Consider the following 26,952-nt stretch of genomic DNA (forward strand, 5'->3'; position numbering starts at 1 on the left):
GCCAAGCATCAGGGAAAAAAATAGTTTTAAAAATTATGCTTATTAACCATAAGACAGTAACGCGATTTCATTCTGGAAGAGGAGGAGATGAGGGAATATAGCTCCTAATAAGAAGCTCTCAGGAATCAAAAATCTTTTTTCCCTTAAGTTTCAATTAATTTTAATGGCCTACCCTTTATCAGTTAAAAGAGATCAAAGGAGAAAATTCGCTTTCAGCTTGTCACACTTAACCACTAAAACAGTGGTTCCTAACCTTTTATGTATCACAGACAACTGAGAATCTGATGAAAGTGCAGACCCTTTTTCTAAAATAATGTACATATATATCATAATTTACAGACAACTTCAGGGATTCATAGATTCCTCCAAAGCCTAAAATTAAGAACGCTCCTATTAAAAAAAAAAAAAAAGATAAAGAATAGTCAATGACAGTGGCAACTTCCTCTTTCCTGCTTTCATATTAGTTTTAAATTTTCACAGTCCAATTTATTTCAAAGCAAAACGTTTGTTTATGTGTGCCTTGAGTACATTTCCTTAGTATAATTCAATGAAACAATAGTTCTGGGAGGACTTTTTTCTTTTAGCTCCTGAATCAGTAAGAATGAGGTATTAATTACCTTGTAGAAGGAACAGTTATAACTTGCTACTAATAAGGTACTAAGCGATAGTCAAAATTCACAATTATTCCTTACAACCTCCAACTGACAGACGTCATTTGATGCCTGGGTAGGGGCTGATCAAACAGGCTCCTCACCAAGTAGTCCACCTGGGTGCCCAGGGTAAGGGTTCAGAAGAGGCTCAGTGCTGGCCTGCAGGAGGGCAGGATAGTGGTATACACTGGAGCCGAAAATCTCTGGATACTGTTGACAGAAATCTCTTACACTGCTGAGTCCAGAGCCCTCGACAGCCAGGGCTTTACAAATGCCTTAGACTCCAAGCTGACATGCACAGTATGTAGGGCCCAGCCCCAGCTCTGAGAATTAGGTGTTTTAGCTGACCCCAGCTGCTGTGTTGGCTGGTGGCCATATGGCATTCACGCAGGTAAAGAGAAATAAACGCAGGACAGTACCGGGGCCACCTGCACCACTTGAAGCTGTATGTGCTGAGGCTGCTGTAGCCCAGATGTAGACTGCGACACGGGAATGTACTGGATTCTCTGGTAGTCCCCTTGCGGCGTTCGGTAATCCGTCGTTAAGGTCTGGGACAGTTCCGTCATAGCCTGGGTTAGCAAGTCTGTTGTCTGCAAAAATCACAAAAAGCACATCAGCTGATAACACTGCTGCTTGTGGCTATTTCAGTGCTCTGAAATCCTACAAACAGTTGGTTTGTCTAACTGGTGGGATCATGGGACCGCAAATGAGCCCTGAGCTCGGACAGAAAAATACCCAGAGTTAAGAAGGTGTTGGAAGATTACCTACATACCTCTAGCTGTCTGTCTGTGTCAGGCCCAGGGAGTTACCCCGGAGGTTCTGACAATCTTTTTTTTTTTTTTTTTTGCTGTACGCGGGCCTCTCACTGTTGTGGCCTCTCCCGTCGTGGAGCACAGGCTCCAGACGCGCAGGCTCAGCGGCCATGGCTCACGGGCCCAGCCGCTCCGCGGCATGTGGGATCCTCCCGGACCGGGGCACGAACCCATGTCCCCTGCATCGGCAGACGGGCTCTCAACCACTGCGCCACCAGGGAGGCCCAGTTCTGACAATCTTGCAGTGAACAAGCAGCACTGAGAATTTCCTGCTACTACTTTTACAGAGAGCTTTGGAAAGCACCGACTGGGAGACCCAATCGTTAAGCATCACGCCTGGTATAGAACCCTGAAGGGCGGTGGGCTACGTCTGCAGCCAATTAAATACCAAGACAGACATGGCCTTGGCACTGAAGCTGTGATGGGCAGCAGAGGACAGGAGTCGCTCTTACCGGTCACACACTTACCACCACAGTCTCTCCGGTAGCACTGTCTGTAGTTAAAACAGCTGGAGCTGCACTGATCACGGCTGTTGTCAGAGGCGTGTGTATGGTGTTGGGTAGCTGGGCATACTCCGGATGCTTCTTTCGAATGTGCTGTACCATCTTGGTCTGAAAAGTTATGGCGAAAACCAAGAAGAATTACTAGAATAGGTTATTTTCGATCTTTCTCAAATGCAAGCCCTCCAATGGTTCCTATAGTCCTTCATGTTATGTTTAAAAGAAAAAAAAAGAGTAACACTGGCTCTGCCTGCCCTCCCTGAAGCGGGACAATGGTATGAAAGGGAAAAAAGAAGACGCTGGAAAGAAAGTAAAGACTCGTGTGACCCCCCACGCTATCAGGCAAGGTCAGAATACCTCACAGCATCCCCTGATCCCACCAATACCTGCAGCAATCAATGACTGCATTCCCCCGCAGCAACAATGACCCCCTTTTCAAGAACCATCATTTAAGTTCTTATGTAGTGCTGCTGCAAGCCTGAGCTCATAAACCATGAGCAGGGAATATTCAAATCGGAGCCCCACCTCGGGCCAAGGGCAAAGGAAACCATTCAAGTGCTCAGATGGTACTAATTCCCGGGAAAGTCCACTGTATTCCCTTCCCGTTCTGTGCTACGCTCCCTGTTCTCAGGAAGCAGCTCCTTTAGCACCCCCATCAATTCAGAAGACGCCATCACGGCACCTGGATAAGTACCATCTTCTCTTAAGCAATGTTCCCTTAAACCATGACCTTGGTTCCGACGTGGTCCAAAGCCTTCCCCGTACCTTGCTGCTGTACTGTTTGGAGCAGTGAGGGCAGCACACGGGCGGGGTAGCTATAGTGCCTGTGAGCTGGGTGTGGGTGCTCAGCATGGGGTCTGGTTCTCCAGGGCCGGCGGGACGAAGTTTCCGAATGCTTGGTGGGAGCTCAGCCCCAGGATGGTTCTTCAGAATATGGGCTTTTCGCTTACTGGCACTTTTATAAACCTGCAAATTCAAAAGCTTTGCCATGGAAGCAGTGTATACTTCCACCTTCTTGCTTAAGGCAATCTAACAATTTCATCACGAGGAAATGAGAGAAAGTATTCACGTAGTCCAAAATAAAATATATTAACAGATATGCTGAAGGATAATGGAGATATAACATAAATCAGAATAACGTAAGAACATAACATAGATATGTGAGGCATCTGCCTTGAATTTATACATCTAAGATAGGAATAGTAAAAACACCTTTACCTTTACCCTGAAGTTTAAGAGGTGAATATACAGTCATAGAAACAATTTCTTTTAAGGCCAGTTCACCCTTTAGTCTTTCTTTGAAAGCTCTCATGTGATGTACATAGTTGACTACTAGATGCCAAAGAATCTTCCAAAATGGCAAGTCTAATAGCAACTAGAACCTGTAGTGGTGAATCTGTGCTTAAAAAATGTTTCTTACTTTTAAGTTGACAGTACTTATGCACAGCTTATAACTGATACAGCTGACATCGTATAAGGAAACAATATTACAGTGAAACAATACATGTATATTCTATTCCTGTGTTTTTTGTAACTATGCAAAAATCAAGAATGGAATAGTACAAACAGAGTATTCCACCACAAGACTTTTTCACATCCTACTCAATCTCCTAGAAATCCAAAATCTACTCTGTATTTTACAAGTAGGATGACAAACACCCTCATTTTAGAGCTTAGGAATTTAAAATGAATTCATATACTAAGCTCTTGGTAATAAGCCTCTTCTTTAACGGCAAAAATCACAGAGAGAAGGAACAAGAAAAACAGAGCTCACTAATTCTTAAGAAAAAAATTTTGGCTTAAAATGAGGCTGCACTCCTAGCCCTTTCTTGTCTGAATGGAAGACTACTGAGAGACAGGGAACCATCTGTTCAGAGAAACCGCAAGATCCTAGTATATATATATACATGCAGACAAACTGGCCCTGAGCGGGGCTCCCACACAGGTATCCTCCTATGGACAGTTTCCTTTTACCTTATCACAATACTGACAAAAGTAGTCACGGTTGGGCTTTATGATGGGTAGAGTTAACTCTGGCACCTCTTCTATCTTCATGTCTGGGTGCCTCTTTGATAAGTGATTTACCTAAAAGGAAAAAAAAAGCAAATGAGAAGAAGAGACCCCGTGACCAGCAGACGCTGAACAAATACCTCCGATACCGAGTGCAAGCAGCTGAAACTCTCTGAAGCGACACCCCAAAACATGAGGCCTTTGGCCAGAACCGGCACTGCCAGGACCCCCTGACACCGACGCATTAACAGGAGTTAACAGTAATTCCGCAAATCACTGAAGGTGAATTGGGCTGCTGTGGATTCCACCGATAGCCTTTGACTGAAAGAGCTGCTGGTGGAAAAATGAAAAATCACACTAGCAGGAATTTCTTTCAAGAATTCTCCTGATCAAGTGTCTCCATTATTCAGCGCCCTGGCCTTACCGAGGACGTTGAATGAGACACAGATATATTCTGCAAAAACTGTCATCAGGGCCCAATGAGTTGAGAGCAGAGACCCGGCTCTCCTGGTGCTTCAGCTAACCCGGTTCGCATACCCTGCCTTGGCGGAAAGTTCCCTTCTATTGCTGTGTCATATCTGGAACAACTGGTGTGGGGGGGCTGCAAGGCAACGACCCCGCCAGAGAGTACGTTCGGGAACACAGAAGAGAACAGGAAGAGGAGAGCAGAGCCGGAGAGGGGCAAAGCAAAGCAAACCGAGCAATGAAAAGTGATCAACAGACCTCTTCCAAGAAACACCGGAAATGAACCATGGCAAAGGCAGCAAGGGGTGACCAGGGGGGAGAGAAGCCCCAGGCTGGGAACTGATCGCCTCCGCTTTGTCCCTGGCCAGGGACGAAACCCAGTGACAGGTTTAGTGCAGACTACTGTGCCATCGCAGTCCGGAGCCTGGCACTGACCAGCATGCCTCGTCTCCGGAAGCCCATCATGCACAGGCGGCACTTGAACGTGAAGCTGTCGTAGTCAGTGGACGTGATGCGCGGCTTGAACGTCTTGGAGCGGCTGATGCGGTCAGCTTTCTTGGCCTCCCTCTCAGGGTTGTGCATCCTCTGCATGTGTTCCCGTAGTTTGTCTTTTCGCTGTTTAGAGAGGATTTTTGAGAAGGCAGAGGGGTGGGGAGTGGGAGTAGAAGATTTTTAATTGAAGGGGTAAAAAAAAAAATCAATACAAGTTAGCAGTAACACAACCCACCAGGCTACATCCGAGGACACGGCAACCCTGGCTGGGAATTACTCTGTTCGCTAGCAAGTAAGTGCATTCCAATGAGCCTTGCTTGAAAATGACCATCCAGTTTGAAAACTACACAATGATTTTTGAGCAGAAAGGTTTTGCATTTATGTAGAAGTGATCAAAGGGCACGTGGAATAAGTTTGGTATTAAGAACTACAAGACAGCGACTTCCCTAGCAGTCCAGCGGTTAAGATTCCACACTTCCACTGCAGGGGGTGCGGGTTCCATCCCTGGTCGGGGGGACTGAGATCCCACATGCCGTGCAGTGCAGCCAAAAAGTTTAAAAAAAAAAAAAGAACTACAAGACAAACTGATAATGGATGGTAGGTAATACTGGATTTACAAAGCCATGTGTGTCCTCAATTACCACATGTTTTAACACACATAATGACATTCCTCTAAATCCCAAATGAATTTAAGTAAGTATCTCTCATCATATAAATTTAGCCGTTCAAGTAAGCAGTTATACTGCCTGCTATGGATGGGGCACACGGTCTAGGTCACAGCTCTTAGTCTGATAATCTAATCTTCTAGTGACACATGTTGATGTGAGTCCACAGACAGAAAATGAAGCAGAGCCCATCCTGAATAAAAACAAATTCCAAAAATGCCAGCTCCCTTATCCAGTGAAGCTCTGCTCCTGGACATACGATTACACTGCTATCGGTCTTAGAAAGATTTTGAACCTTTTTACCAGACCAGTTCTTTCCACATTTTGGTACGAGGATGTTTCTGTAACTACTTCATTTTTCAGCACATTTATTAACAAACATTTCTTGAATGACCACCGTGTATCTGGAACCATGCTAAGTTCAGAGGTGCAATGCCAGGCATCCCCACCAACTCCACACTCCATACAAATGCCTCCTTTTAAAATTAGTTCTCCCCTCCTGAATCCATTTCGGATTCTTTTCCAGTTTCTATGACAGCATGACCTACTCATATTCTGCAGAGTGTCTCTCAGGGACATCTTTGCAGAATCATCTGGTTTCCCCACAAACCATATTTTACCATTTTCACATTCATTTGTTTAACTCTTATCTCTGAGTCTCCCGTGGGTTTGTCCGTTGCTTTCTTCTAAATTCCAGGCCCATTTCTGATACTTATTATTTTTTATCTTAATCCTGTAAGTCATTAACATTCCCCAAAATAGTCTAAGCCCTCTCAACATCCCACAGATTTCCCACCTCTGTTGGATGACAGTCCTCATGCCCCAGGGCTCAATTATCAGGCTCCTACACTTAATAAGTGCTCAGTAAAAAATCTGGTGGGTAAATGTATTGTCCTCTTAGGAGTTCCTCGATAGCAATTTAGTTCTATTCATTATACACTTGGATTCTTGTAAAAGATGCATTAATACTCTGTTTGGGGATTTGAATTAATTATTTGGGGAAATTAAGGTGAGTTTTCCCCTTAATTTTATCTTAACAAGTAAGTCAAACATGAGGCACAAAGTACATCTCAAGTCTGTTCCTTGAGCATAGATGACACACCCATGAAATGCGCAGGCTCATCCTCAGCTTGTCAGTTTCAGTGGCCCGAGAACACCCAGGCTGCTTGCTGGTTCCTACCTTAAACTGCTTCCCACACGTAGAACACAGGAAGTCCTTACGGTCTGAGTGCCGGAGCATATGCAGCCGCAGCTTGTCGGGGCGGCAGAAGGCCTTGTCGCACTCCGTACACTGGTAGATCTTTTCCGAGTGGAAGCTTCGCACGTGTTTTTTCACCTGGCAGTGAGGACACAGAAAGTCAGGGGAAATGACCAAAGGCAGCTCAGCGACGCTAGAGGGAGCCAAACGCTGTGCCGTGGATCTTCATCAGCCTGGCCTGGGGGCCAATCAGGTGTGACTGATAACGGGCCTCGGTAACACTATCCCCATCACAGAGGCCAGAAAGCCTTACCAACCTCGACCTCCCACAGAACTTGAAGAGGAAGAAGAAAATGTTCGCCTAGTCCAAGCCCTGATCACGTGCAACCCATTTTTCTTTCCTTTTTTTTTTTTTTTAAGATTAAAAGCAAGAGTTCCCTTGGATTTAAATGAATCTTGGTAAAAAGTACCTATAAGAGAACAAAACATAATTCCTTCTCACTTTTTCCTGCTTCCAACATGTATAGAAGCAACTTAGCCCCTTGTAGTAACTGGTCCTTTTACATCTTTCTATCAAATCAGGTTCTGAAGAATTAAAGACATGAATTAGACGGGAGAAAACACATTACCCATATATGAGAACAGCACAACACCAGCATCATTTCCCCTTAACTGGGATTTATTCCCTATACTTTTAGATAACTTAAACAAAGGAATATGGCCTCTGAACTCTCTTTGCCATAAATACCCAGCAAAGAAGAGTTATGGATGGGAGCTAAGTAGTGAGTCATATCAAACCACTCCTGCAAGACATTTTCCTTCATTATTTTTGGAGTCTCTTGTGCCATTAAATTCCACCTTAAGGCAACTTCTCTAATTGTTTGTGTAAAGTGAGAAAATTACCAAGACTCCCAACACTAACAGAACTATGATTAAATCCTAGTCTCCTTTTGCTTTGGTAATTTTAAAAAAAAGAGGGAGACACAATATTTTTACTAGATATTTAGACTTACTTGTTCATTCACTAGCATGTAACAATATTAACACTTGAAGTCCAAATGAAATCATGAATATTCTGGAATTTATCCTCACCCCATTTTGCTCCAGAATATAATACAGGGGAGGAGGTCAGTGCTTAATACAGAAGTATATTATAGCCAAAACATGGAAGCAACCTAAATGTCTATTGACAGAGGAATGGATAAAGGAGGTGTGGTACATATATACAATGCAATATTACTCAGCCATTAAAAAGAATGAAATAACACCATTTGCAGCAACATGGATGGATCTAGAGGTTGTCATACTGAATGAAGTAAGTCAGAGAAAGAGAAATCACTTATACGCAGAATCTTAAAAAAAAAAAGATACAAATGAACTTATTTACAAAACAGAAACAGACTCACAGACTTAGAGAACGAACTTATGGTTACCGGGGGGAAGGCGGCAGGTGGGAGGGATAGACTGGGAGTTTGGGATTGACATGTACCTACTGCTATATTTAAAATGGATAACCTGAGCTTCCCTGGTGGCCCAGTGGTTAAGAATCCGCCTGCCAATGCAGGGGACACGGGTTCGATCCCCGGTCCAGGAAGATCCCACATGCCACGGAGCAAGTAAGCCCGTGCGCCACAACTACTGAGCCTGCGCCCGAGAGCCACAACTACTGAGCCTGCGTGCCACAACTACTGAGCCCACGTGCCTAGAGCCAGTGCTCCGCAACAAGAGAAGCCACCACAATGAGAAGCCCGCACACTGCAATGAAGAATAGCCCTAGCTTGCCGCAACGAGAGAAAGCCTGAGCGCAGTAACGAAGACCCAACGCAGCCAAAAATAAATAAATAAAATGGATAACCAACAAGGACCTACTGTAGAGCACAGGGAACTCTGCTCAATATTATGTAACAACCTAAATGGGAAAAGAATTTGAAAAAGGATAGATACATGTATCTATATAACTGAGTCACTTTGCTGTACACCTGAAACTAACACAACACTGCTAACCAACTATACTCCAATATATAATAAAAAGTTAAAAAAAAACAGTATGTTATATACCAGCTTTCTCTTTGTTTCCTTCCAAAATGCATCACCTTAGTAGCACAAGACAGGAAACCAAAGTGATGGGGAGAAAATGTTTCCAGGCCAGGAAATGGAAGTATGTCTTCTACAAGCGCCATATATTTTATGAGTAGTGGGTATTGGCGAGGATTAAGAAAGACTTTTTAAAGATTATAACCAGATCTGGCTGTTTATTACTTGTAATACAACTTAAATGTTTAAATGCCAATGTCTTATTTGGACAATTAAGGGTCATAGTAATCTTTTGCTTATCAAAAGTAGGTTGACTGAAGAAATATCATGCTCAACTAAGAAGATGCTGCAAAGAAGGAATGGAAATGCAGATGACGGGCTGTCTCAATCTTCCAAAACTCGAAGTTTCTTTTACCTAAAAGAGGAAGTGTTCAGGCATCGCGGTAGCAGACACTCACCTGGATAAAATCTGGGAACCGTTTCTTACAAGTTGGGCAGGTGAAGTAGCCATCACTGATATGAATGGCCACGTGATCTTTCAACAAATCAAGGCGGTCAAAGGATTCTGGGCAAAAAATGCAAGAGTAAGTCTTTTGGTCCGAGTGGAGCTTCATGTGGCTCTCCAAGGACGCACTGCTGATGAAGCCCTTGTTACAGAGGTCACAGGTCAATGGGCAGCTCCCCTCCCGCCCATGGAAGCGCAAGTGTTGGTCCAGTTTGTCCTTTTCACGGAAGGCCTTCCCACACTGCAAACATTTAAAAGGCCGGAAGGACTTCCGAATAAACAGATGCTGAAGAGCTGCATTCTGAAAGACACACACAAATGAGATTATTTAGTGAGTTAAGTGTGTAAGCAGCTCGCACATTTATAGGAAAAGAGGACAATCTCTGCAATCACAGACTTTCCACAGAAATTAAACTCTAGGACACACAGTTGAAAGATTTTTCTGGTAAAGACATTAAAAATGAAGCCATCCCCAAAGAAGTTCGTCTTGAAAAGACAAACTTTTGTGTGTTATTTTACGTCTCTGTGTGTGTGTTTTCTTTTGAAAGGATCTAAGTAACGTTCAAAAAATAGAGGACTTATATTGGGTTGGCCAAAAAGTTCATTCAGGTTTTTCCATAAGACGTTACAGGAAAAACCCGAATAAACTTTTTGGCCAAGCCAATAGAGTAAAACAAACCCCAGAGTCAAGTAGAATAAAAATTGAAGACTTGGAAGAAATGACTTGGGTTGAGTCACACATGCATGATGAGGTTGGAGTGAGTCAGCCAAATGCTACTTGTTGAGAAAAAGAACTTGAAGCTTGATTAAAATGCTTAGCAAAAATAAAGATAGTAAAAAGAACTGAAGCGTAGTAAGTACCAAGGGCTGGGGGAAGGAGGCAGCGGATATGGGATTTCTTTCGCCGGTGATGAAAATGTCCTGGAATTAGTGGTGATGGTTGCGCAACTTTGGGACTATTCTAAAAACCACTACAAAAAAAGTGAATTTTATGGTAAGTGAATTATATCTCAATTTATGAAAAAGAATGAAAGAGAACGAAGATACAGATTTACATGAACGTGTTTGCAGCTGAGACAAGATATGTGAGCACACGTTCTAAATGGAATATGTGCCTTAATCACTTCCTACTCAGGAAATGCAGAGGACAGCTTCTCAGTGTAGCTGGTTAGTTCCACTGGTTAGAATGCCTTGCTAATTGGGTTAAGCTTATTGCTTTGTTCCCTGTCTAGACCAGTCAATTTCGCTCTTTTTTGCTTTTCAGTCACAGATTGCACTTCTAATGCTGATTAGCCATCTTGTAAATTCATCCAATTGTTATAGGGAATCCCAGTGAGGGAAGATGGTTACTTAGTGCAAATTCATCACCACCACTGAGAAAACAACTCACGTTCTACTGAGAGCAAACCAACAGAATCATCTTTCACACAGAGAATACAGAATCAATATTTTAGTTCTACTATAATGAAGACTCATTCATAAGTTCCTCAAAACATCAGGGGGAAAGTTCTAGATAGCTATGAGGTGGGGGGGGAAAATCCCTCAAAAAAATATATCTGTGAATGGGTATGCTTATGTAACTATAAGAGACTAGTAATTAAAGAATTAATGGAGGTCTTAATGCATTATTTGTGCAATGAAAAAAGTACAATGAACAATGCTTAAACCCTTAATTTCAAATTATTCACAAGCAGCAACTTCTGAAGTAACTTTAATGTGAAATAATCATTTAGGGAAAAAGCAAAATAATTATTGTTGACTTAGTGAAAATTCTGAACATAGTTCCTATATAGCAGAGAACGTCTATCTCAGGGCTTCTCCAATAGGGTTGGCAGAGGTATTTTACCTACTGATTTATCTTGAGTAAATATCTCGCAATTCCATCATCTTCCCAGGTTGACTGGGGTTGCACCATATTTTATTCTCCTTTGTATCTAGGTCTCTTAAAAAAATAGCTGAGCTCAAGGGAAGTGTCAATAAAAGTTTGCAAATTAATGAAATGTATTTCATAAGAAAATCAAAAAGAATTACTTCAAGATCTTTTCTGTACCACCTGAAGAGATCATCAACAACAGACCTTTTTCAAATCAGCCACAGAGCTTTCTTTCACTTCATTATACGGTTTAGCGGTCACCTAGTCTTTCTACCCTATCTGGACAGATACTTATTTTACATAAAGGCTCTCACGATTCTGGCTACTTTCCAAGCTTTACGGAAATATTGCAAAAAGAACAGATGCTATCCTGAGGTTCAGAGATTCAAGATTTAGAGTGCTCGGGGAATGCATCATTTCCTTTACCCAAGTTCAGTGACGTTTCCAAGGGCAGACATAACGCACAACAACTGGTCTTGGTCCCATGGAGATTCCACTTCCCCTTGGGCACCAAATCTGGATGGTGGTTTTGTTTCAGTCCATTATGCTAATAAGTCTCCTGTCATCTCTGTTTAGTGTGAGTGTCCTCAGACCCTTGATCTAAACCCAGCAGCCGCTGGGCTCCACTTTCTTAGCTCTACCGACAAACCTTGTTCTTACTGCCTTTTTGATTTCCATGGAGCACTGAACTAAGTGCTCAAGAACTAGGTTGTTTCTCTGATCGAATGATCCTAATGTAACCCTCTCATTACAAGGTAGTGGAAGTGCTGAAACTGTCACCCACTTGCAGGCCATTTCAACTCTACGGTATCTTCTGCAGTTCAGAGCTGCAACTGGTACACATTTTCTAGAAGCAATCAAGAGAAAGGGTGGAAGCAGCACAGATGGGTCTCAGAGTTGCCGCTGGCCAACCACTCTGTACTGGATGGAACAGAAGCTCCTTGAAAGGTGACAAAATGGTATAGGTGCTAAAACCTGTGACAAGGGATTCGACTCACACTGAGATGAATTCTGACTCAACAGAGTCTTTGCAGACAAAACCATAAAACGTTTCTAAAGTCTGATGTTAATAGCTAAAGGAACCTAAACTGACTAATTTTCATATTATTTTGATCCTAACATTAAAAGGAAATCAATCATGTTTGTTGGCTTTTTTTTTTTTAAACAATTTTTCTCTGGCCTGTTTTCTGCCCAGTTTTCAAAACCTCTATTGGGCTAGCCTTGCCCGGTATGTGCTACTCTCCACGACCCTCCAGGTGGTACCCGTGCTCAGGTCCGGCCAGCAACCACACCAAACAATTCCTGGGTGTCGGCCTTTGATGCTATGGCTGCCGTCCTCTGAAACCATCTCCCTTCTTCCTGTCTCTCTTTCCCAGTTTAACTCTCACTTCATCTATGAATTATTCCCCAACTCCAGCTTTCTTTGGCCTTTCACTCTTCCAACTTCTGATAGCAATTACAGGCTCTACCTTTACGTGTAGCACTTAACTGTGACCCACCTTACATTAGCATTGCCTCCCTAATTAGACTGGAAGATCCCAGAGGACAGGACACCAGTGAAATTTCTACTGTGCACCTAGGCAGTGCTGAACATACAGTCAGAACTCGGTGCCACTGCAGAAGTCATTCAGTTGTTTCAGAGCTGGAAGGGACCTTGGAGATCACTTAGTCCTACCCTTCATTTTGTGTATGAGCAAACTGCAGCCCACTCACTATTTGAAAATAAATTATCATTATTCATTAACTAATTTGCATTGACTGTAGCAACCAAACTGTCGTTTCCACCAGGATTTAGTAAGTACAGGTTGCAAAGAACAGCAGGTCAGGCAAACACTTAAATAACATTCTGTTATGTGAGTGAAACACAGGAAACAAACGTACCTGCAGCTCCAACTGAGCAGGCAGCATTAGAGGAGAGAAAAATAGTTACATTACCAATGGGGTTGGAAGGCTTCCCTTCAGTTGGTCATTACCAATCTGGATAGAAAAGATGAAAAAATACATAGCCCCTGCTTTTTAGAATGTGTGAGAGGAAAAAAAAAAAATCGCTCACCTAAGACTGACCTCCAAAAGCCACATACACATGGCTTTTGCTTTGACACAAGGAACCTTGTTCCAAAACCAGTAACCCAGTTCATTCCAGAACACAAGTACGATCATGGCTACACTATGCTTACACATCCACACCTCAGGAAACATGTGGGCTTTGGTTTTTTCCTTCAAAAAATTCAATCTAGAAAGCATTTCTACGGACCTAGTGAAAAATCAGAATGGCCAAAGCAGAAAAGATAGTAATTGCCCAAGAAAGAGTGAAACACAGATTGGGAATCATGTGGCATGACGGATGGAAGGTATGCAGAGCCTTTTGCCTTTCTGGTGTATATTTATGTAGGTTTACATATCCTTTTGAAATAATATACGTGGAGTCATAAGTTTTATACGTTTCCATTTCAGGACCCTTATAAAGTCTATTTAGCCTGATTGCTCAGAGTTCTTCCACGCTGTCATACAGAACAAACATTTAAATGTATTTTTAAATGAAGGCACGGACTAGACTATTGTTCAAGGTCCCTTCTAGCCTATCGGCAAATAAGACCCAAAGAAACATAAGCTAAAATGATCGTCCACCTAGAAACTGTAAAGCCTGGGAAGTTATACAAAAAGTCTCTTTCATCTGCATAAAGGATTAAGAAAAGTCTTTAAACATCCTGCTGCCACAATCACGGGTTTAAGTCATTCTTTTCTGGATGTCAATTGTCCGCACAGACACTGATCTCACAAAACCACGTTGCTCTCCACATGCATCCCCCGCAGGTCCTAACGCACAATCAACGCTGTCTGTGAAACAGGGACAAAACACACCGGGCCAGGCAGCCATGGAGGCCCTGCAGCCACATGGCCTGAAGTCAAGTCACCGGTCACGCGGGTGAGACACTGCCCTACCCCCGAACCTGGAGCTTAGCTCCGAGCTGTCCCCGTGTGTGCGCTGCACCTGCCAGATCAACATGAACTCAGGTCCCTGTGCACTGACGGGTCCTGGCATTTGCCGGTCTCCCCTTGGAAACCATTGATAAACAAATTCAAAACCCCAAACTGACTTGAGAGCTATGATTAGGCACAGATTAGCCTGGCGTCAATGTAAGTAACTATTACAACTCAGTGTACTTATCTCTCCATTTCCAATCTGTGAGTTTAGGCATCCAGAGAGTTATTCTACTCTAACTACACTAGTCCGGATGCTGCCAAGAGCCAGGCTTCTGAGTCACTCCTAAATTGATGGAATCTAGGACCGGCCATGCCAGCCTGCCACGGGACCCAGAGACCCAGAGAAACAGTTCATACTTTCTTCCAAAACAAGGGGCTTGAGCCTGTGATAGGCTAGATGCAAGCAAGCCTTAGAAGTGGTGGTGAACGGCAGGGAACCTACGCGTCTGGCTGCCTAGACAGAGGTCAGCGCCCGCGGGGCGGAGGGCTGGGAGAGGGCGGGGCGGGCGTCCCGCTTACCCGGATGCGTTTGGCCCTGCGCATGTCGTCGGCCGTCAGGGTGCTCTGGGCGGGCAGCACGCTCTCCTCGTGCTGGGGCTGCAGGTGCAGCTCGTGCGTTTCCGTCTCGTGCTCCAGAGAAGACTGGGCTTCCGGTGGCAGCTGAGGGACTGCGAGCGCGGGCTGCTCTGGTTGGTCCAGCCCATTCAGAGTTGCAGGTTCAGCCTCATCGAACTGCTCCTTGGTGGGAAAATGCAGCAAGTCCTGAAATTGCAATAACCAGCAATTATTTCCCTACCTAGATAGACATTAGTGCTAGGATTTAGAATTGCTGCTTTACTTTTTAAATGACTAGCGTCGTTATGCTCAGAAAAGAATATTTTCTTTCTGAGAAAATTAGTTAGGTAACCATCCACAGGATGTAAAAACCAGGAGACATTCCAGATCATTTTGTGAGGAAAAGACTATGACAGGACTCTTCTGGAATATCATCATTTTAATTGTTTAAACTAATTAAACAGAGTCCCCCAGTAATGTCTCTGGACAATTTCAAACCTTTAGGGCAGCAGAGTTGGGTTTTTGTTGTAAGTAACGTTTGAAACAACGTTCTTTTTAGCCTTTCTCTAGTCAGACTTTAATTACCAGGCAGCACAGCACTGACAGGCAGGCCCATCACCCTCTGAGAGGCGTTTGTATTTGAATCCAGTAATGGTTCTCATAAGTTCTCTAACCAAGAATCCAAGAAGAGCTCTTGCTTTCCCATCCCCCATACCTGTGTCCCATCATCACACTTTTCCCCATTTTCACTGGTTATTTCCAAGCGGATAAATTTGGGAGGGCGTCCCGGCCGCCGACCTGGGCCAAACCGCCTCTTGCCTCGCCCCCTTCCTCTGCCTCTTGTTCTGGGGACAAGACATTGGGTTATAGATAGTCATGGTTACACAATACTGCGCAACAAATATTTCCCTGAATGATCCCGATTCACCCCAAATCTTGATTTCCTCTCACTTGATTTCTTTTCCTGATTCTTTTTTTCTAATGGAAACAATCACTTTGCTCATGCACGCTTTCCAAATTTCTCATCTTTGCCATCTACATAGCTCAGAGATGTCTTAAATTATTCAGAATAAAAGGAGGTTTAAAAAGTCAAAGCACTGACAACATTTTGCTACCAAAAATTCTGGAAGCTCGCACACATCTCTGTGATTCTGTGAGCAATGCAGACAGGACAGAACACGCCTAGTGTGTGTCCTGGATACAAGATTCCAGTCTTCCCCTTGCTCACCTCATGTTCCTTCCACGGAATGTGGCTATCGAGTCAAAGGAACGCCCTTGTTTTACTATAATCTTCTGGAAGGTCAGAACAAATTTCTAATTCACCGGTTCCATAGCACATCCAGTAAACACCACATTAAAAGATTCTTTATTATGGGAAATTCCGAACCTCGGCAAATGTGGAGAATACAAGGAGGCCAGTGTACCCGCTACCTCATTTCAATACTTACCAACTCATGGCCAGTTTTATCCCATCTATAGCCTCACCACTTCTCCCACACACATACCCATTAGGCTATTTTGAAATAAATCCCAGACATCATTTCATCTGTAAATATTTCAATATGTACCTCTAGAACATAAGGACATATATTTGTATATATAATACACATATCTCCACAACAACTTTATCGCACCTAAAAAATAAGTGATAGTTGCTCAACATTTATTAAATCGAGCCAAAGTTCAAATTTGCCTAATTGTCTCAAATTTCTTTTAACAGCTGGCTAACAAACATTTTTATCTACAATGTGTCAGGCATGGAGCTTGACACTAAAGACGGTAAGTTATATGCAACTGTTTTTACCCTCACATGTCCAGTAGAGGCAGCAGACATGTAAACCAAACCTCACAATAGAATATAAAAAGTGCTATAACAGAGCCATGGTCGGAGTTTTCGGGAAACACAGGAGGGAGCGATGGAACTCCTGCTGTGTCCTCCATGCACCCCAGACGTTTGCTCCCGTGGTCACACCCTCAGCCTTGTCGTCCTTGGGAGGTGCGGAATCCCCACTGTCCTGATGCCATGCCTCGCCCGCTCCTACACGGTGTCCTAACTTCCAGCTCACGCCCTCAGACACCTGGACTCAACGATCCTTCTGCCTCACCACCAGCTCCAGTCCAGTCCTGTGCCCTGTCTGCAGTCCTGCATCCTCTTCATGTTTTATCTCCGTCCTTCCACTCATAAGCTCCAAGGTCCTTCACTGGAGTCACTCCCTTGTACATGCTCTTCCCTCCCCACTGCTGCTTCATCACTCTTGTTGCGTTGCACGCGCTTGGTGAAACCAACTTCCTGCCGGCTCTGCACCGGCACCCTCGCAGCGAAAGACACTTGGTGACGACACAGCCGTGACTCACATGAGCCCTCACTCACGTTGCAGGCAATCACACCGGACTTCCCTGGGATATTTACTCTCCCACTTCCCTAAATGCCATTTCGCACCATCTCCTCTCTTTTCAAATCACATAAAAGCTGGCAACCCTACATCTGTCCCACCGGGACCACTCTGCCCAGAACCACTCTCATTTTTCATCTGAACTGTTGAAATAGCTTCTAACTAGACTCCCTGTCTTCACTCTTACTGCAACACAAGCTAAGGTGATAGTTTTATTTTTATCCACAGTTATGTTTAGAAATGTAACTAACATCACAATATCCCTTGATCAGCAGACTCTAAAGACTTCTTATCACACATAGAATTAAATTCAAATTTCCTGCCACTACCCATCAGGCCTATGTGATCCAGCTGCTGCTTACCCCATCCCGTGGAATTCTCCTTCACCTACCTTTTTTATATAGTGGGAATTAAACATAGGACTTAGTCTGATGAAGGAATCCTACTACTGAAAAGAGTTTGAAAATCAGAAGAATTCCTATTTCAGAATCTCTAGTTAGGGGAGATTTTACTAAGGTGAAAAGATGTCCTATTGCTGGGTATTGGTTATGCTGGAAAAGACACAAGTAGTGATGAGAACCAGCGGAAAAAAGGAAATGACGGATAAGAAATGCCCTTCAGCAGCCTCCCTGGTTACCTGTCTACACACAAGCGCACGTGTGTGCGCGCACACACACACAGACCCATAAATTCACAGATGATCTAGAAACGACACTGGAACTTTAAAAACGAAGTTTTTGAAGTCTTCCCCCTTATTATTATACCTGCTAAACACATCCAGTTTCTCATCATGCGAATTGAGATGCTGCTGCAGCTGCTCTGAGCTTATAAATCGGCGGTTACATTCGTAGCAGGGCCAATTCTTCTCTTGCTCTCGAAGAACTGCAGTCGTGGGAGAGAAACCACGGAGGCTGGTGATCAACAGGCACCAATAACACTCAGATGCCCAGTACCCACACCATTCCCTTCTCAGCGTAGCCCAGTGTTCATAAATACGCAATGTCTGCTGTTCTGTTATAAAATCAAAGGCTAAAGTTTGACAGAGAATAATTTTTAGGATCTTGTTTTCTGATATATTTGCATAAGACATCAAAGGAACAAACACCCTTGTGCTACCCTCTCCCACCCCGCAATACATACAACACACACACACACACACACACACACACACACGACCTTACCACACTGGAAAGACAAGGAGTGCTACAATGGAAATCTGTATGCAGATAACCCAGTGATTCAGATCCAAGTTTCATAATCAGATGGTATACTGTATCACAAATAACTTGAAAATCAATGCCCAATGTAATCACTTTAGCAAAATGTTCAGAAGTACCCATTAAAGCTGATTATGTGTATACCGTATGACCCAGCAATCCACTCCTAGATGTGCACGCAACAGAAATATGCACATATGTTCACTAAAAGACATGCAAGAATGTGCACAGTGGCACCCTCATGTTAGCCAGAAACTGGAAACGACCCTGCTGTATAATAAAGAATTTTGCTGGCATTTGTCCCCGGTCCCTGGGAAATAGCCTCTAAATCTTTGGAATCTCCAAGTAAGAAGCACGTCTTTGTTATTCCTGGTGATCTGTGACCATACCTGAGTTTATGCTAATGAGATGGCTCAGGATGGGGCTGGCTGTGTCAGGAAGACCAACCTTCTGATTACAGGGTTGGGGCTTTGCGCCAGGTGGTATCAACCAGGCAGGGGAGCAGGGGCTGGAGAGCAAGTTCAATCACAGGCCAAGGAGCCAATCACTCACACCTACGTGATGATGCCTTGAGAAAAACTCTGGACACAGAAGCTCAGGTGAGCCTTCTAGGCTGGTAATCATACATCAGTGCTCCAGGGTCGTGACACGGCCTAAGGACATGGGATCCTCCCAAACTTTGCCCTGAGTGTCTCTCCATTTGCCTGGTCCCCCCGTGCATCCTTTATACTACAATGGTACTCATAAGTACAGCACTTTTCTGAGTCCCATGAATCGTGCTAGGGAATTATCAGACATAAGGGGGTTAGCAGGAACTCCCTAAATTGTAGCTAGCTGGTCAGAAGTGCAGGGGGCGTGGGACCCCCAGGGCTTGAGACTACTGTCTGAAGTCGGGAGCGCCTTGTGGAGGACTCTGCCCTTGACCTGCAGAATGTGACCTCACTCCAGCTAGTCAGTGCCAGGATTGCATTGTGCAGCCCACATTTCTATGGTAGAAATAGATCAGTGAATTGCGGTACATTCACACAATGGAAACCCAAATGGCAATGAGAATAAACAAATTACATTAGTACATAACAGTATGGAAGAATCTCACAAACAAAAGATTCCCAGACACCAGAAATGTACATATCACATAATTCCATTTATAAAAAGTTTGGTAACAAGCACATCAGCATATCTGTGGTGCTGAAGTCGGGAGATTAGTTACCCTTGGGAGTGAGGAGGAATTACAAGGCTCAGGGGAGTCCTGGGGCCATGGCCACGCTCTGTGTCTTGATCTGGGTGCGGGTTGCCCAGGTGTCCTCACGTTATGAAAATTCATTGGGCCCTTACTTAGGATTTGCGCACTTTTCTGTACGTAGGTTGTACTTCAGTGACATTTACTTTGAAAACAAAGTCAATGCCTACCTTGCCGTGTTCAGAGATGATTACATCTCGATAGGGATCGTCCTCTGATCTAGGTCCTAATTTAGTATTTGGAGGTTTTCATTATATTAAATACTATTTTCCAGCACCCATGAAAGAAATGTAAATATGTCATTGTCATTTGACCCTAGAATTAGACAGGGATGTGCAGCTCTAAAGAACCTATTAGAATATCTTAAATACAGAGAGATAGAAAAATTAGACATTGCCTAAAGATGTAAGTAATATATACAATTTAGAATCAATATATGAAATACAAAAAAAAAGAAAAAGTCCAAGCACCTTTCCTTTCTTCCTCGGAAATGTCATGAATCTTCCGGTTCACAAACTCGGCATAGGAAGCAGCATACCACACCTGCAAGAGCCAAGTACATCATCAAGGACTAAGGGCATCACCGGATGTGCTTCACGTGCTTCAATCCCCCCTCCTGCTCACAGGAAACAATTCAGGATTTTCTACAGCCCACGGAAAACAAACAAACAAAAGAAGCCGAACTGTGAGGTGACCCCGTTAGCGCAGACGGTCAGTCAGGAAGTTCGCCTGCCAAGACACACTGTGTGTTTTCTTTTTCCTTTGTAAAAAACTGTGGGACTTCCCTGGCGGTCCAGTGGTTAGGACTCCGCGCCTCCACTGCAGGGGGCACGGGTTCGATTCCTGGTCGGGGCACTGAGATCCCACGTGCCGAGCAGTGAGGCCAAAAAAATCAATAAATAAAATGTAAAAAATAAAAAGATAAAAAACTGGTTTTGTTATTAGAACAACTTCACGAGAGATAACATCAATAGTCTCTTGATCTGCATGAAGCAGAGCCTCTTCCAATTCTTTTTTTTCTTTTTCCTAAGGTACGTGGGCCTCTCACTGCTGTGGCCTCTCCCGTTGCGGAGCACAGGCTCCGGACGCGCAGGCTCAGAGGCCATGGCTCACGGGCCCAGCCGCTCTGCGGCATGTGGGACCTTCCCGGACCGGGGTACGAACCCGTGTCCCCTGCATCGGCAGGCGGACTCTCAACCACTGCGCCACCAGGGAAGCCCTCTTCCAATTCTTTTATCTGTATTTAAACACAGGTTTCTCCACAGCTGTGATCATGGTGGCTCCACCCCAACACTGCTGGGTCACCAGAGCTACGCCACCTTCCTGAGCCCCTTCCTCCGCCCTACCCCGCGGGCCGCTTCTGCTCAGTCTCCCTGTCTGGCTGTTCTTCCCCTCCCGTACCCTGAACAGCGCTGTTCCTCGAAGCATAGTCCAAGTCCAGGGCCTTCTTATTTCTTCCTGAGGTGATCGCACCCATTGCAGCCAACTCTGTGCTAATGACTCCCAGGTCACTGCCTCTACCCCAGACCCTCCCTTCCTGCCCTCTACCTACATTCTACTACCTGCCTGATGGCGCTTGTCCGGACCTGACTTCCAGATGCTCTCCTCCTCGCCCCCCACCCCTGCCTACCTTCCCCATCTCAGTAAATACCCCACCTCCCACACAGATGCTCAGACTTGAAATCTAAAAGCTAATCCTTTTTAAAATATATTTATTTATTCGGCTGTGCTGGGTCTTAGTTGCGGCAGGCGGGATCTTTAGTTGTGGCATGCGAACTCTTAGTCATGGCATGTGGGATCTAGTTCCCTGACCAGGGATCGAACCCGGGCCCCCTGCATTGGGAGCGTGGAGCCTTAGCCCCTGGACCACCATATTTCTGTTTTCTTCTGTAATGCCTCAGTAAGAACTCTCGGTGGCTCAGACGTCCTCCATCTGCTCCGCCCACCTAGACGCACACCAAGATGAGCTCTTGCCTGGTTTTCTAACGAGCCTCTGCTTTTCCACTCTCGCTCCCTGCATTCCAGTCCCCACACAGAAGCCAGCGCGGTCTTCTGGAAACACAGTCGGATTTCATCACTCACTCCCATGCTTAATGGCCTGCAACAGCTGCTTGGTTCTCAGTAAACCTCAAGTGCTTGACGCTGGTCTGCAAAGGGCTCCCACCACCCTCCTTTACCCACCTTCAGTTCCTCCAACATGTAGAGTTCTCGCCCTTGCTGTTCCACCACCAGGAATGTTGGGTTCTTCACTGTCACCTCCTCAGCAAGGCCCGCCCTCTCCCGTCACACCTAAATTGGGGCCTTTCTGTTATCTGCTCCTTTCACACCTTTTGTGTCCTTCACAGCACTTCCCACTATTTGATATTACTTGCTTATTTACACCTTTCTGCCCACCTCCCCTCTGGAGGACAAGTTCCTTGAACGCAGGGCACCAGTCTGTCTTCTCCTAGTGTCTGGAACATAGTACAAGGTCCATATTTGGGTCACTAAATGAATCCATCATATACAATTGTTGTGGAACATTATTTTAACCATATGGAAATAATCACACTGAGAGACTTCATTTTCAACTGTGGAATAATATTCTACAGAGTCTGTATTCTATACTTTACTTGACCATGACCCTGTGGTTGGACTTTTAGGTAGTTTATCATTCTGCTGTTATAAATTCTGCCTTGTTCATCGATTCCAAGAGGTATGTTTCTCATATTCTCTGATTCAGAAATCAGAGTGTGCCTCCCAACCCATGGCATTCTGTGGTCACTGCCCTGACGTAGCCGTGACCACCTGCCTTTGCTCCTGCACAAACCTGGCCGAGATCTTTCCATTCTCACCTCATTCCGGTTATGTGTCCCACTGGCACCCCGTGAGGTGCTACACTTGCCAAGCAATGAAAATGAAGGCCAAAAAAAACCTGCCATCTCCCTCAGAATAAACGAAAGAAATTTCAAAGCAATGCAAGGCTGGTGTGATCATACCGGAGGAACTCTCATTAAGGTATCAAACATCGAGTGATCAGAAACTTCCCACTGACTTGATCAAAAAACTCTCAGCTTCCAAGGACATGTGTTTCAATTGAGGAAAAAGACACATATGGGTTCGGTCAATGGGAAAGCACGGCATCAAAACTTACAGAAAAGCTATCAGTGGCTTGGAAAAATATCGCAGAGGTAGCAGAGGAGCACTTATTCTAAAAACACTGCACCATCATCAGCACCTTGATGGTACAGAAGATGACAGATAGACAAAAGCACAAACATCCATGATAAAGTAAAACAATGATCCAGTTAAAGAAAAAAAAGTCAGACTGCACAGAAAGCAGTTTATACCTGAACCAATTTCTTTTGCTTATAGTGTGCCTTTTTAAATATGCGTAAGTGTGATGTGATTTCAAAATTGTGTCTAAATAAGTCCAAAATAGCTCCTGCCATAAAAATAAAATAACTACTTCTGTTGATTAAAATAAGCACTGTAACATAGCTCAGCTGGCAGTGTTTTCTCAATGGTGTGCAAAATGATGGTGCATCTTAATGTCTGAGTCAGCAAAAAAATTACAAAATTCTAATGTAGCTAGCTCTATCTTTGCTTATAATTATTTCCTCAGACTTATTTTCAAGGATTGGGTTTACTCGGCCAAGAACATTTTTGCTGCCTACTGTCAGAAATATTCTATAAAATCTTGCAATTCTGAAACAAACATCCCTATTTTTTAAACCCTCACACTCCTTGTATTATATCTGTTTATTTTTGCTAGTTTAAATTAACAAAAATATTAACTCATAGTTGCTTTAAGGGTTTTTAAATGATCAACCTTTAAAAAAATGTTTTAACATTTCTTTACTATTTGAGTCCTCCCCCAAGTAAAGTCTATTCCCGATACTTATTTATTGTCCATCTGGATGTAGTGAGGTTAGGGGCACACAACTTTCTCTCAGTTTGTATACTCAAACCTTTTAACATGTATTACAAATATTTCCCCCATTCTGTTGCTTTCTTTTTATCTGTTGTTTTGGTTGTTCATTATATTGAACTATTATATTCTTATTTAATTGTATCTGTCTGCCTTCTACTGCATTAAAAGAGAAAATAATCTCCCCTCCACAGTTAAAAGTACTCATTCAGTATCAAGAATTTGTTGGAATACAGGTGTGAGATGTGAATCTCCTTCTACACATTTTCTTTGGAGGTTATGGATTATCTAAACTTGACGGTTTCAAAGACGCAGGGTTTGTACAGCTTTTAAACAAAGTCTAGGTCTTTGTTCCCCCCAAAGAAGTATCTATTTCTCACTTTATCACACTGAGGCACAGTGCTATTCAGTGTTCATGTACCAAAGCAATCATTTCTGACATATTTTTCATTTATAACTTTAATATTTTGACCCCCTCTTTTTACCATGTTCCTAACATAGCTTTAAAAACAGGCACGGGTAGTGGGGGGCAGAGAGGATTTTCCCTTAGAATCATAGCGGAATTTTCATTAATCATCAAGAGTTAATATTTAGACAAATTCCTACAGAGTGTTATCCCCAAAAAATATATTCCTAAAATCAGAAGTCAGTGCATAGAATTCTTTGGGTAAAATGAGTCTTCAGATAAAGAAATCTCGCCCATACATCTGAATTCCATTTTACAAGATCTCCTGTTTCCCAGCTAACTCTTCCTTAGAATGTGTAAATGATGTGAAGTAAGCCCATCTTTAATCACACAGACCTGCCTGTGCCCCCAAAACAACTACTTCCTCACCCCTGGGCCTAATACCTTCATGAACGCCTTTGAGAGATCTCAAAAGTCATATACTTTTCATTCTGTTTTATTTGTGGGATTATTAGAAGTGTACAGTACACAGCAAGTGCTCAGTAAGTAAGTGAATTACAAGAAAAGGACCGTTGTTTAAAGAATCCCTCTGCAAAGGGAAAAGAAAAGTAGGAAAAGCATGAAGCAATTGCAATTCCTAGCAAAGGTGCCACTGACCCAGCACTGTACCTTAAGCTCTTGCTTGGGCTCCACATTCTTGATTGTTGTGTAGTACACGTGGTGGCCATACTGGTAAGCCACCAGGTTCTGCTCCAGGTGATTCTGGGCCGGGCGCACGAACATCATCCAGTTACAAAGGGTCTCGTCAGACAACTCAAACCACAGGTCTTCGTGCAAATCCCTGTCTTTTCTGTCACCTTTATCAAGAGAAACCTGCAACCAGAGTGAAAGTAAAAAGACTCACATACACAAAACCTCTAATATGATAGATATGCATGTAATGACATACAAGATATTGTTCCTGAAATTAACCAGATATGCTGATTCTCCCCTTTGTATCTAGAAAGATACTGGAATTGTGTCTTGCCGAATGGAACAGGAAAAAGATACCTTCTGAAGACTCACCTACAGAAGGATTACTTAGCAAAATCTACAAGTTAGCACCCTGAGTGTACAGCTTTGGTTGATATTTCATCATTAACTAACACATCAAAAAATGAGACTAATTAGGGGCTTCCCTGGTGGCGCAGTGGTTGAGAATATGCCTGCCAATGCCGGGGACACGAGTTCGAGCCCTGGTCTGGGAAGATCCCACATGCTGCGAAGCAACTAGGCCCGTGCGCCACAACTACTGAGCCTGCGCGTCTGGAGCCTATGCTCCGCAACAAGAGAGGCCGCGACAGTGAGAGGCCCGTGTACCGCGATGAAGAGTGGCCCCCACTCACGGCAACTAGAGAAAGCCCTTGCACAGAAATGAAGACCCAACACAGCGAAAAATTAATTAATTAATTAATTTTTTAAAAAACTGCAAAGAGGTTTTCCTAAAAACATTGTGGGCACTTAACAGATAACATGAGTCGACGTAATTCTATGCTCCAGTCATAGTTAATTTGAAAAACAAGCTGTCGAGTCCCTTTTATGGGATGAATTGTGTCCCCCCCAAAATGTGTATGTTGAAGCCCTAGCCCCCCAGTAGCCCAGAATGTAACTGCATTCGGAGACACGGCTTTGCAAGAGTGGGTCCCAATCCCATCTGACTGGTGTCCTCATAGGAAGGGGAGATCAGGACACACAGAGAAGCTGCAGAGGCACCTTGCAGACAGGGACAGCCCTGTGCAAAGGCAGCCGCAGGGCAGCCACCTGCAAGCCAAGGAGAGCAGCCTCACCGGGGGCCAGCCTTGCCTGCACCTTGGCCTTGGACTTCCAGCCTCTAGGACTGTGAGAAAACAAACATCGGTTCTTTAAGCTCCCCCGGTCTGTCATGTTTGATCCTGGCAGCCCTCCCAGACTAATCCAGCCCCTGAGAACACCTCTCAGAATTATTCACATTGAGACTTCGGGGACTGAAACCGTACCCTCTGTGTCATTGGTGAGAGAGAAAACGTCTCCATTTGAAACAAGTCAAGCACAGAAAGAAAACTACTAGCGAACTGCTATGAGATTGCATTAAGAGGCTTGGTGGGAAAACGCGTGCCCCTTAAAAATCGTCGGAACGAGACTGGACTATGTTGAAGCAGAAATTACCTTGAGGTGGATGTAACAGTCCTTCAGCTCCGACTCCCTGACCAGCGGCCCCTCCACGGGGCCGAACTGGGTGCGCTTGGGGATACGCCTTTTGGAGAACACACCGCCCAGGAACCTGTCGATGTACAGCACCAGGGGGAGGCTGGCCCGCGCCCGGGTCAGCACCGGCCGGTTGGGGATCGGATGCAGGGGGCCGTGCTTCGGGCACACGGACGAGTGCGCGTTATTACACTCCTCACACCCTACACGAGAGAGCAATCCTCAACGTCACAGTCTCAGGGGAAAAGTTCCAACCTGAAAAATCCCCAAATCTAAACTTCCCAGCCCAAACTCAATGCACTCCTACAGCTGCAATACCCATTCCACTGTAATACATTCCTCCTCAGAGGCCACTAAGATCCTGTACTTTTCTTCTAAAAGCAGGCAGAATTAGCTTGCGGCCTGCCGGAAATAATTTGCAGGCCGTGATTTATTCCTCTGTTGGATATTCATTCAAATAGTGGCATTAAACTTGCAAATCAATTATAACATGTCTGAAAAGAGAAAAGAGGAGCTTCTTAGGCTAAATGTTGCAAAATCTGATGAGAATTTTATAATATGTAAATTAGGTGAATTTTATAGTATGTAAATTATATCACAATAAAGCTGTTATTTAAAAACCTGACAATACTGTTTAATCAGTTTCCTCAAAGGGAGTTATAGAAGCCTTATTGTCTGGGCATGTCTAAATCAACAGAAAAAGCACTGTTGAGTTTGAGATTTCCGTGTGTACTGTGTGAAGGTAATGCTGACATGAATGAATTTAGCATCCCATCCTTCATTCACCTGGATGACACAGTTAGCCCAGCCCTGATATGT

The 26,952-nt window shown here is 44.0% G+C and overlaps 1 protein-coding gene across 2 annotated transcripts in view; it reads right to left on the minus strand.

Moving 5' to 3' along the window:
• PRDM10 (PR/SET domain 10) overlaps positions 1–26,952 on the minus strand; it is an 87,680-nt gene that overhangs the window by 12,174 nt on the left and 48,554 nt on the right. For both annotated transcript variants that reach the window (XM_079930638.1, XM_079930637.1), the window contains exons 6-18: positions 26,095–26,336; positions 24,580–24,783; positions 20,065–20,137; positions 17,902–18,019; positions 15,460–15,589; positions 14,709–14,951; positions 9,285–9,632; positions 6,775–6,930; positions 4,873–5,052; positions 3,937–4,047; positions 2,728–2,928; positions 1,930–2,073; positions 1,070–1,240 (exon numbers count right to left, since the gene is read on the minus strand). In XM_079930638.1, coding sequence (XP_079786764.1) covers positions 1,070–1,240; positions 1,930–2,073; positions 2,728–2,928; positions 3,937–4,047; positions 4,873–5,052; positions 6,775–6,930; positions 9,285–9,632; positions 14,709–14,951; positions 15,460–15,589; positions 17,902–18,019; positions 20,065–20,137; positions 24,580–24,783; positions 26,095–26,336 — 2,321 coding nt within the window. The remainder of the gene's footprint in view (positions 1–1,069; positions 1,241–1,929; positions 2,074–2,727; positions 2,929–3,936; positions 4,048–4,872; positions 5,053–6,774; positions 6,931–9,284; positions 9,633–14,708; positions 14,952–15,459; positions 15,590–17,901; positions 18,020–20,064; positions 20,138–24,579; positions 24,784–26,094; positions 26,337–26,952) is intronic.

Source organism: Stenella coeruleoalba, assembly GCF_951394435.1.
Source record: "Stenella coeruleoalba genome assembly, chromosome: 8".
In the NCBI taxonomy this organism is placed as follows: Eukaryota; Metazoa; Chordata; class Mammalia; order Artiodactyla; family Delphinidae; genus Stenella; species Stenella coeruleoalba.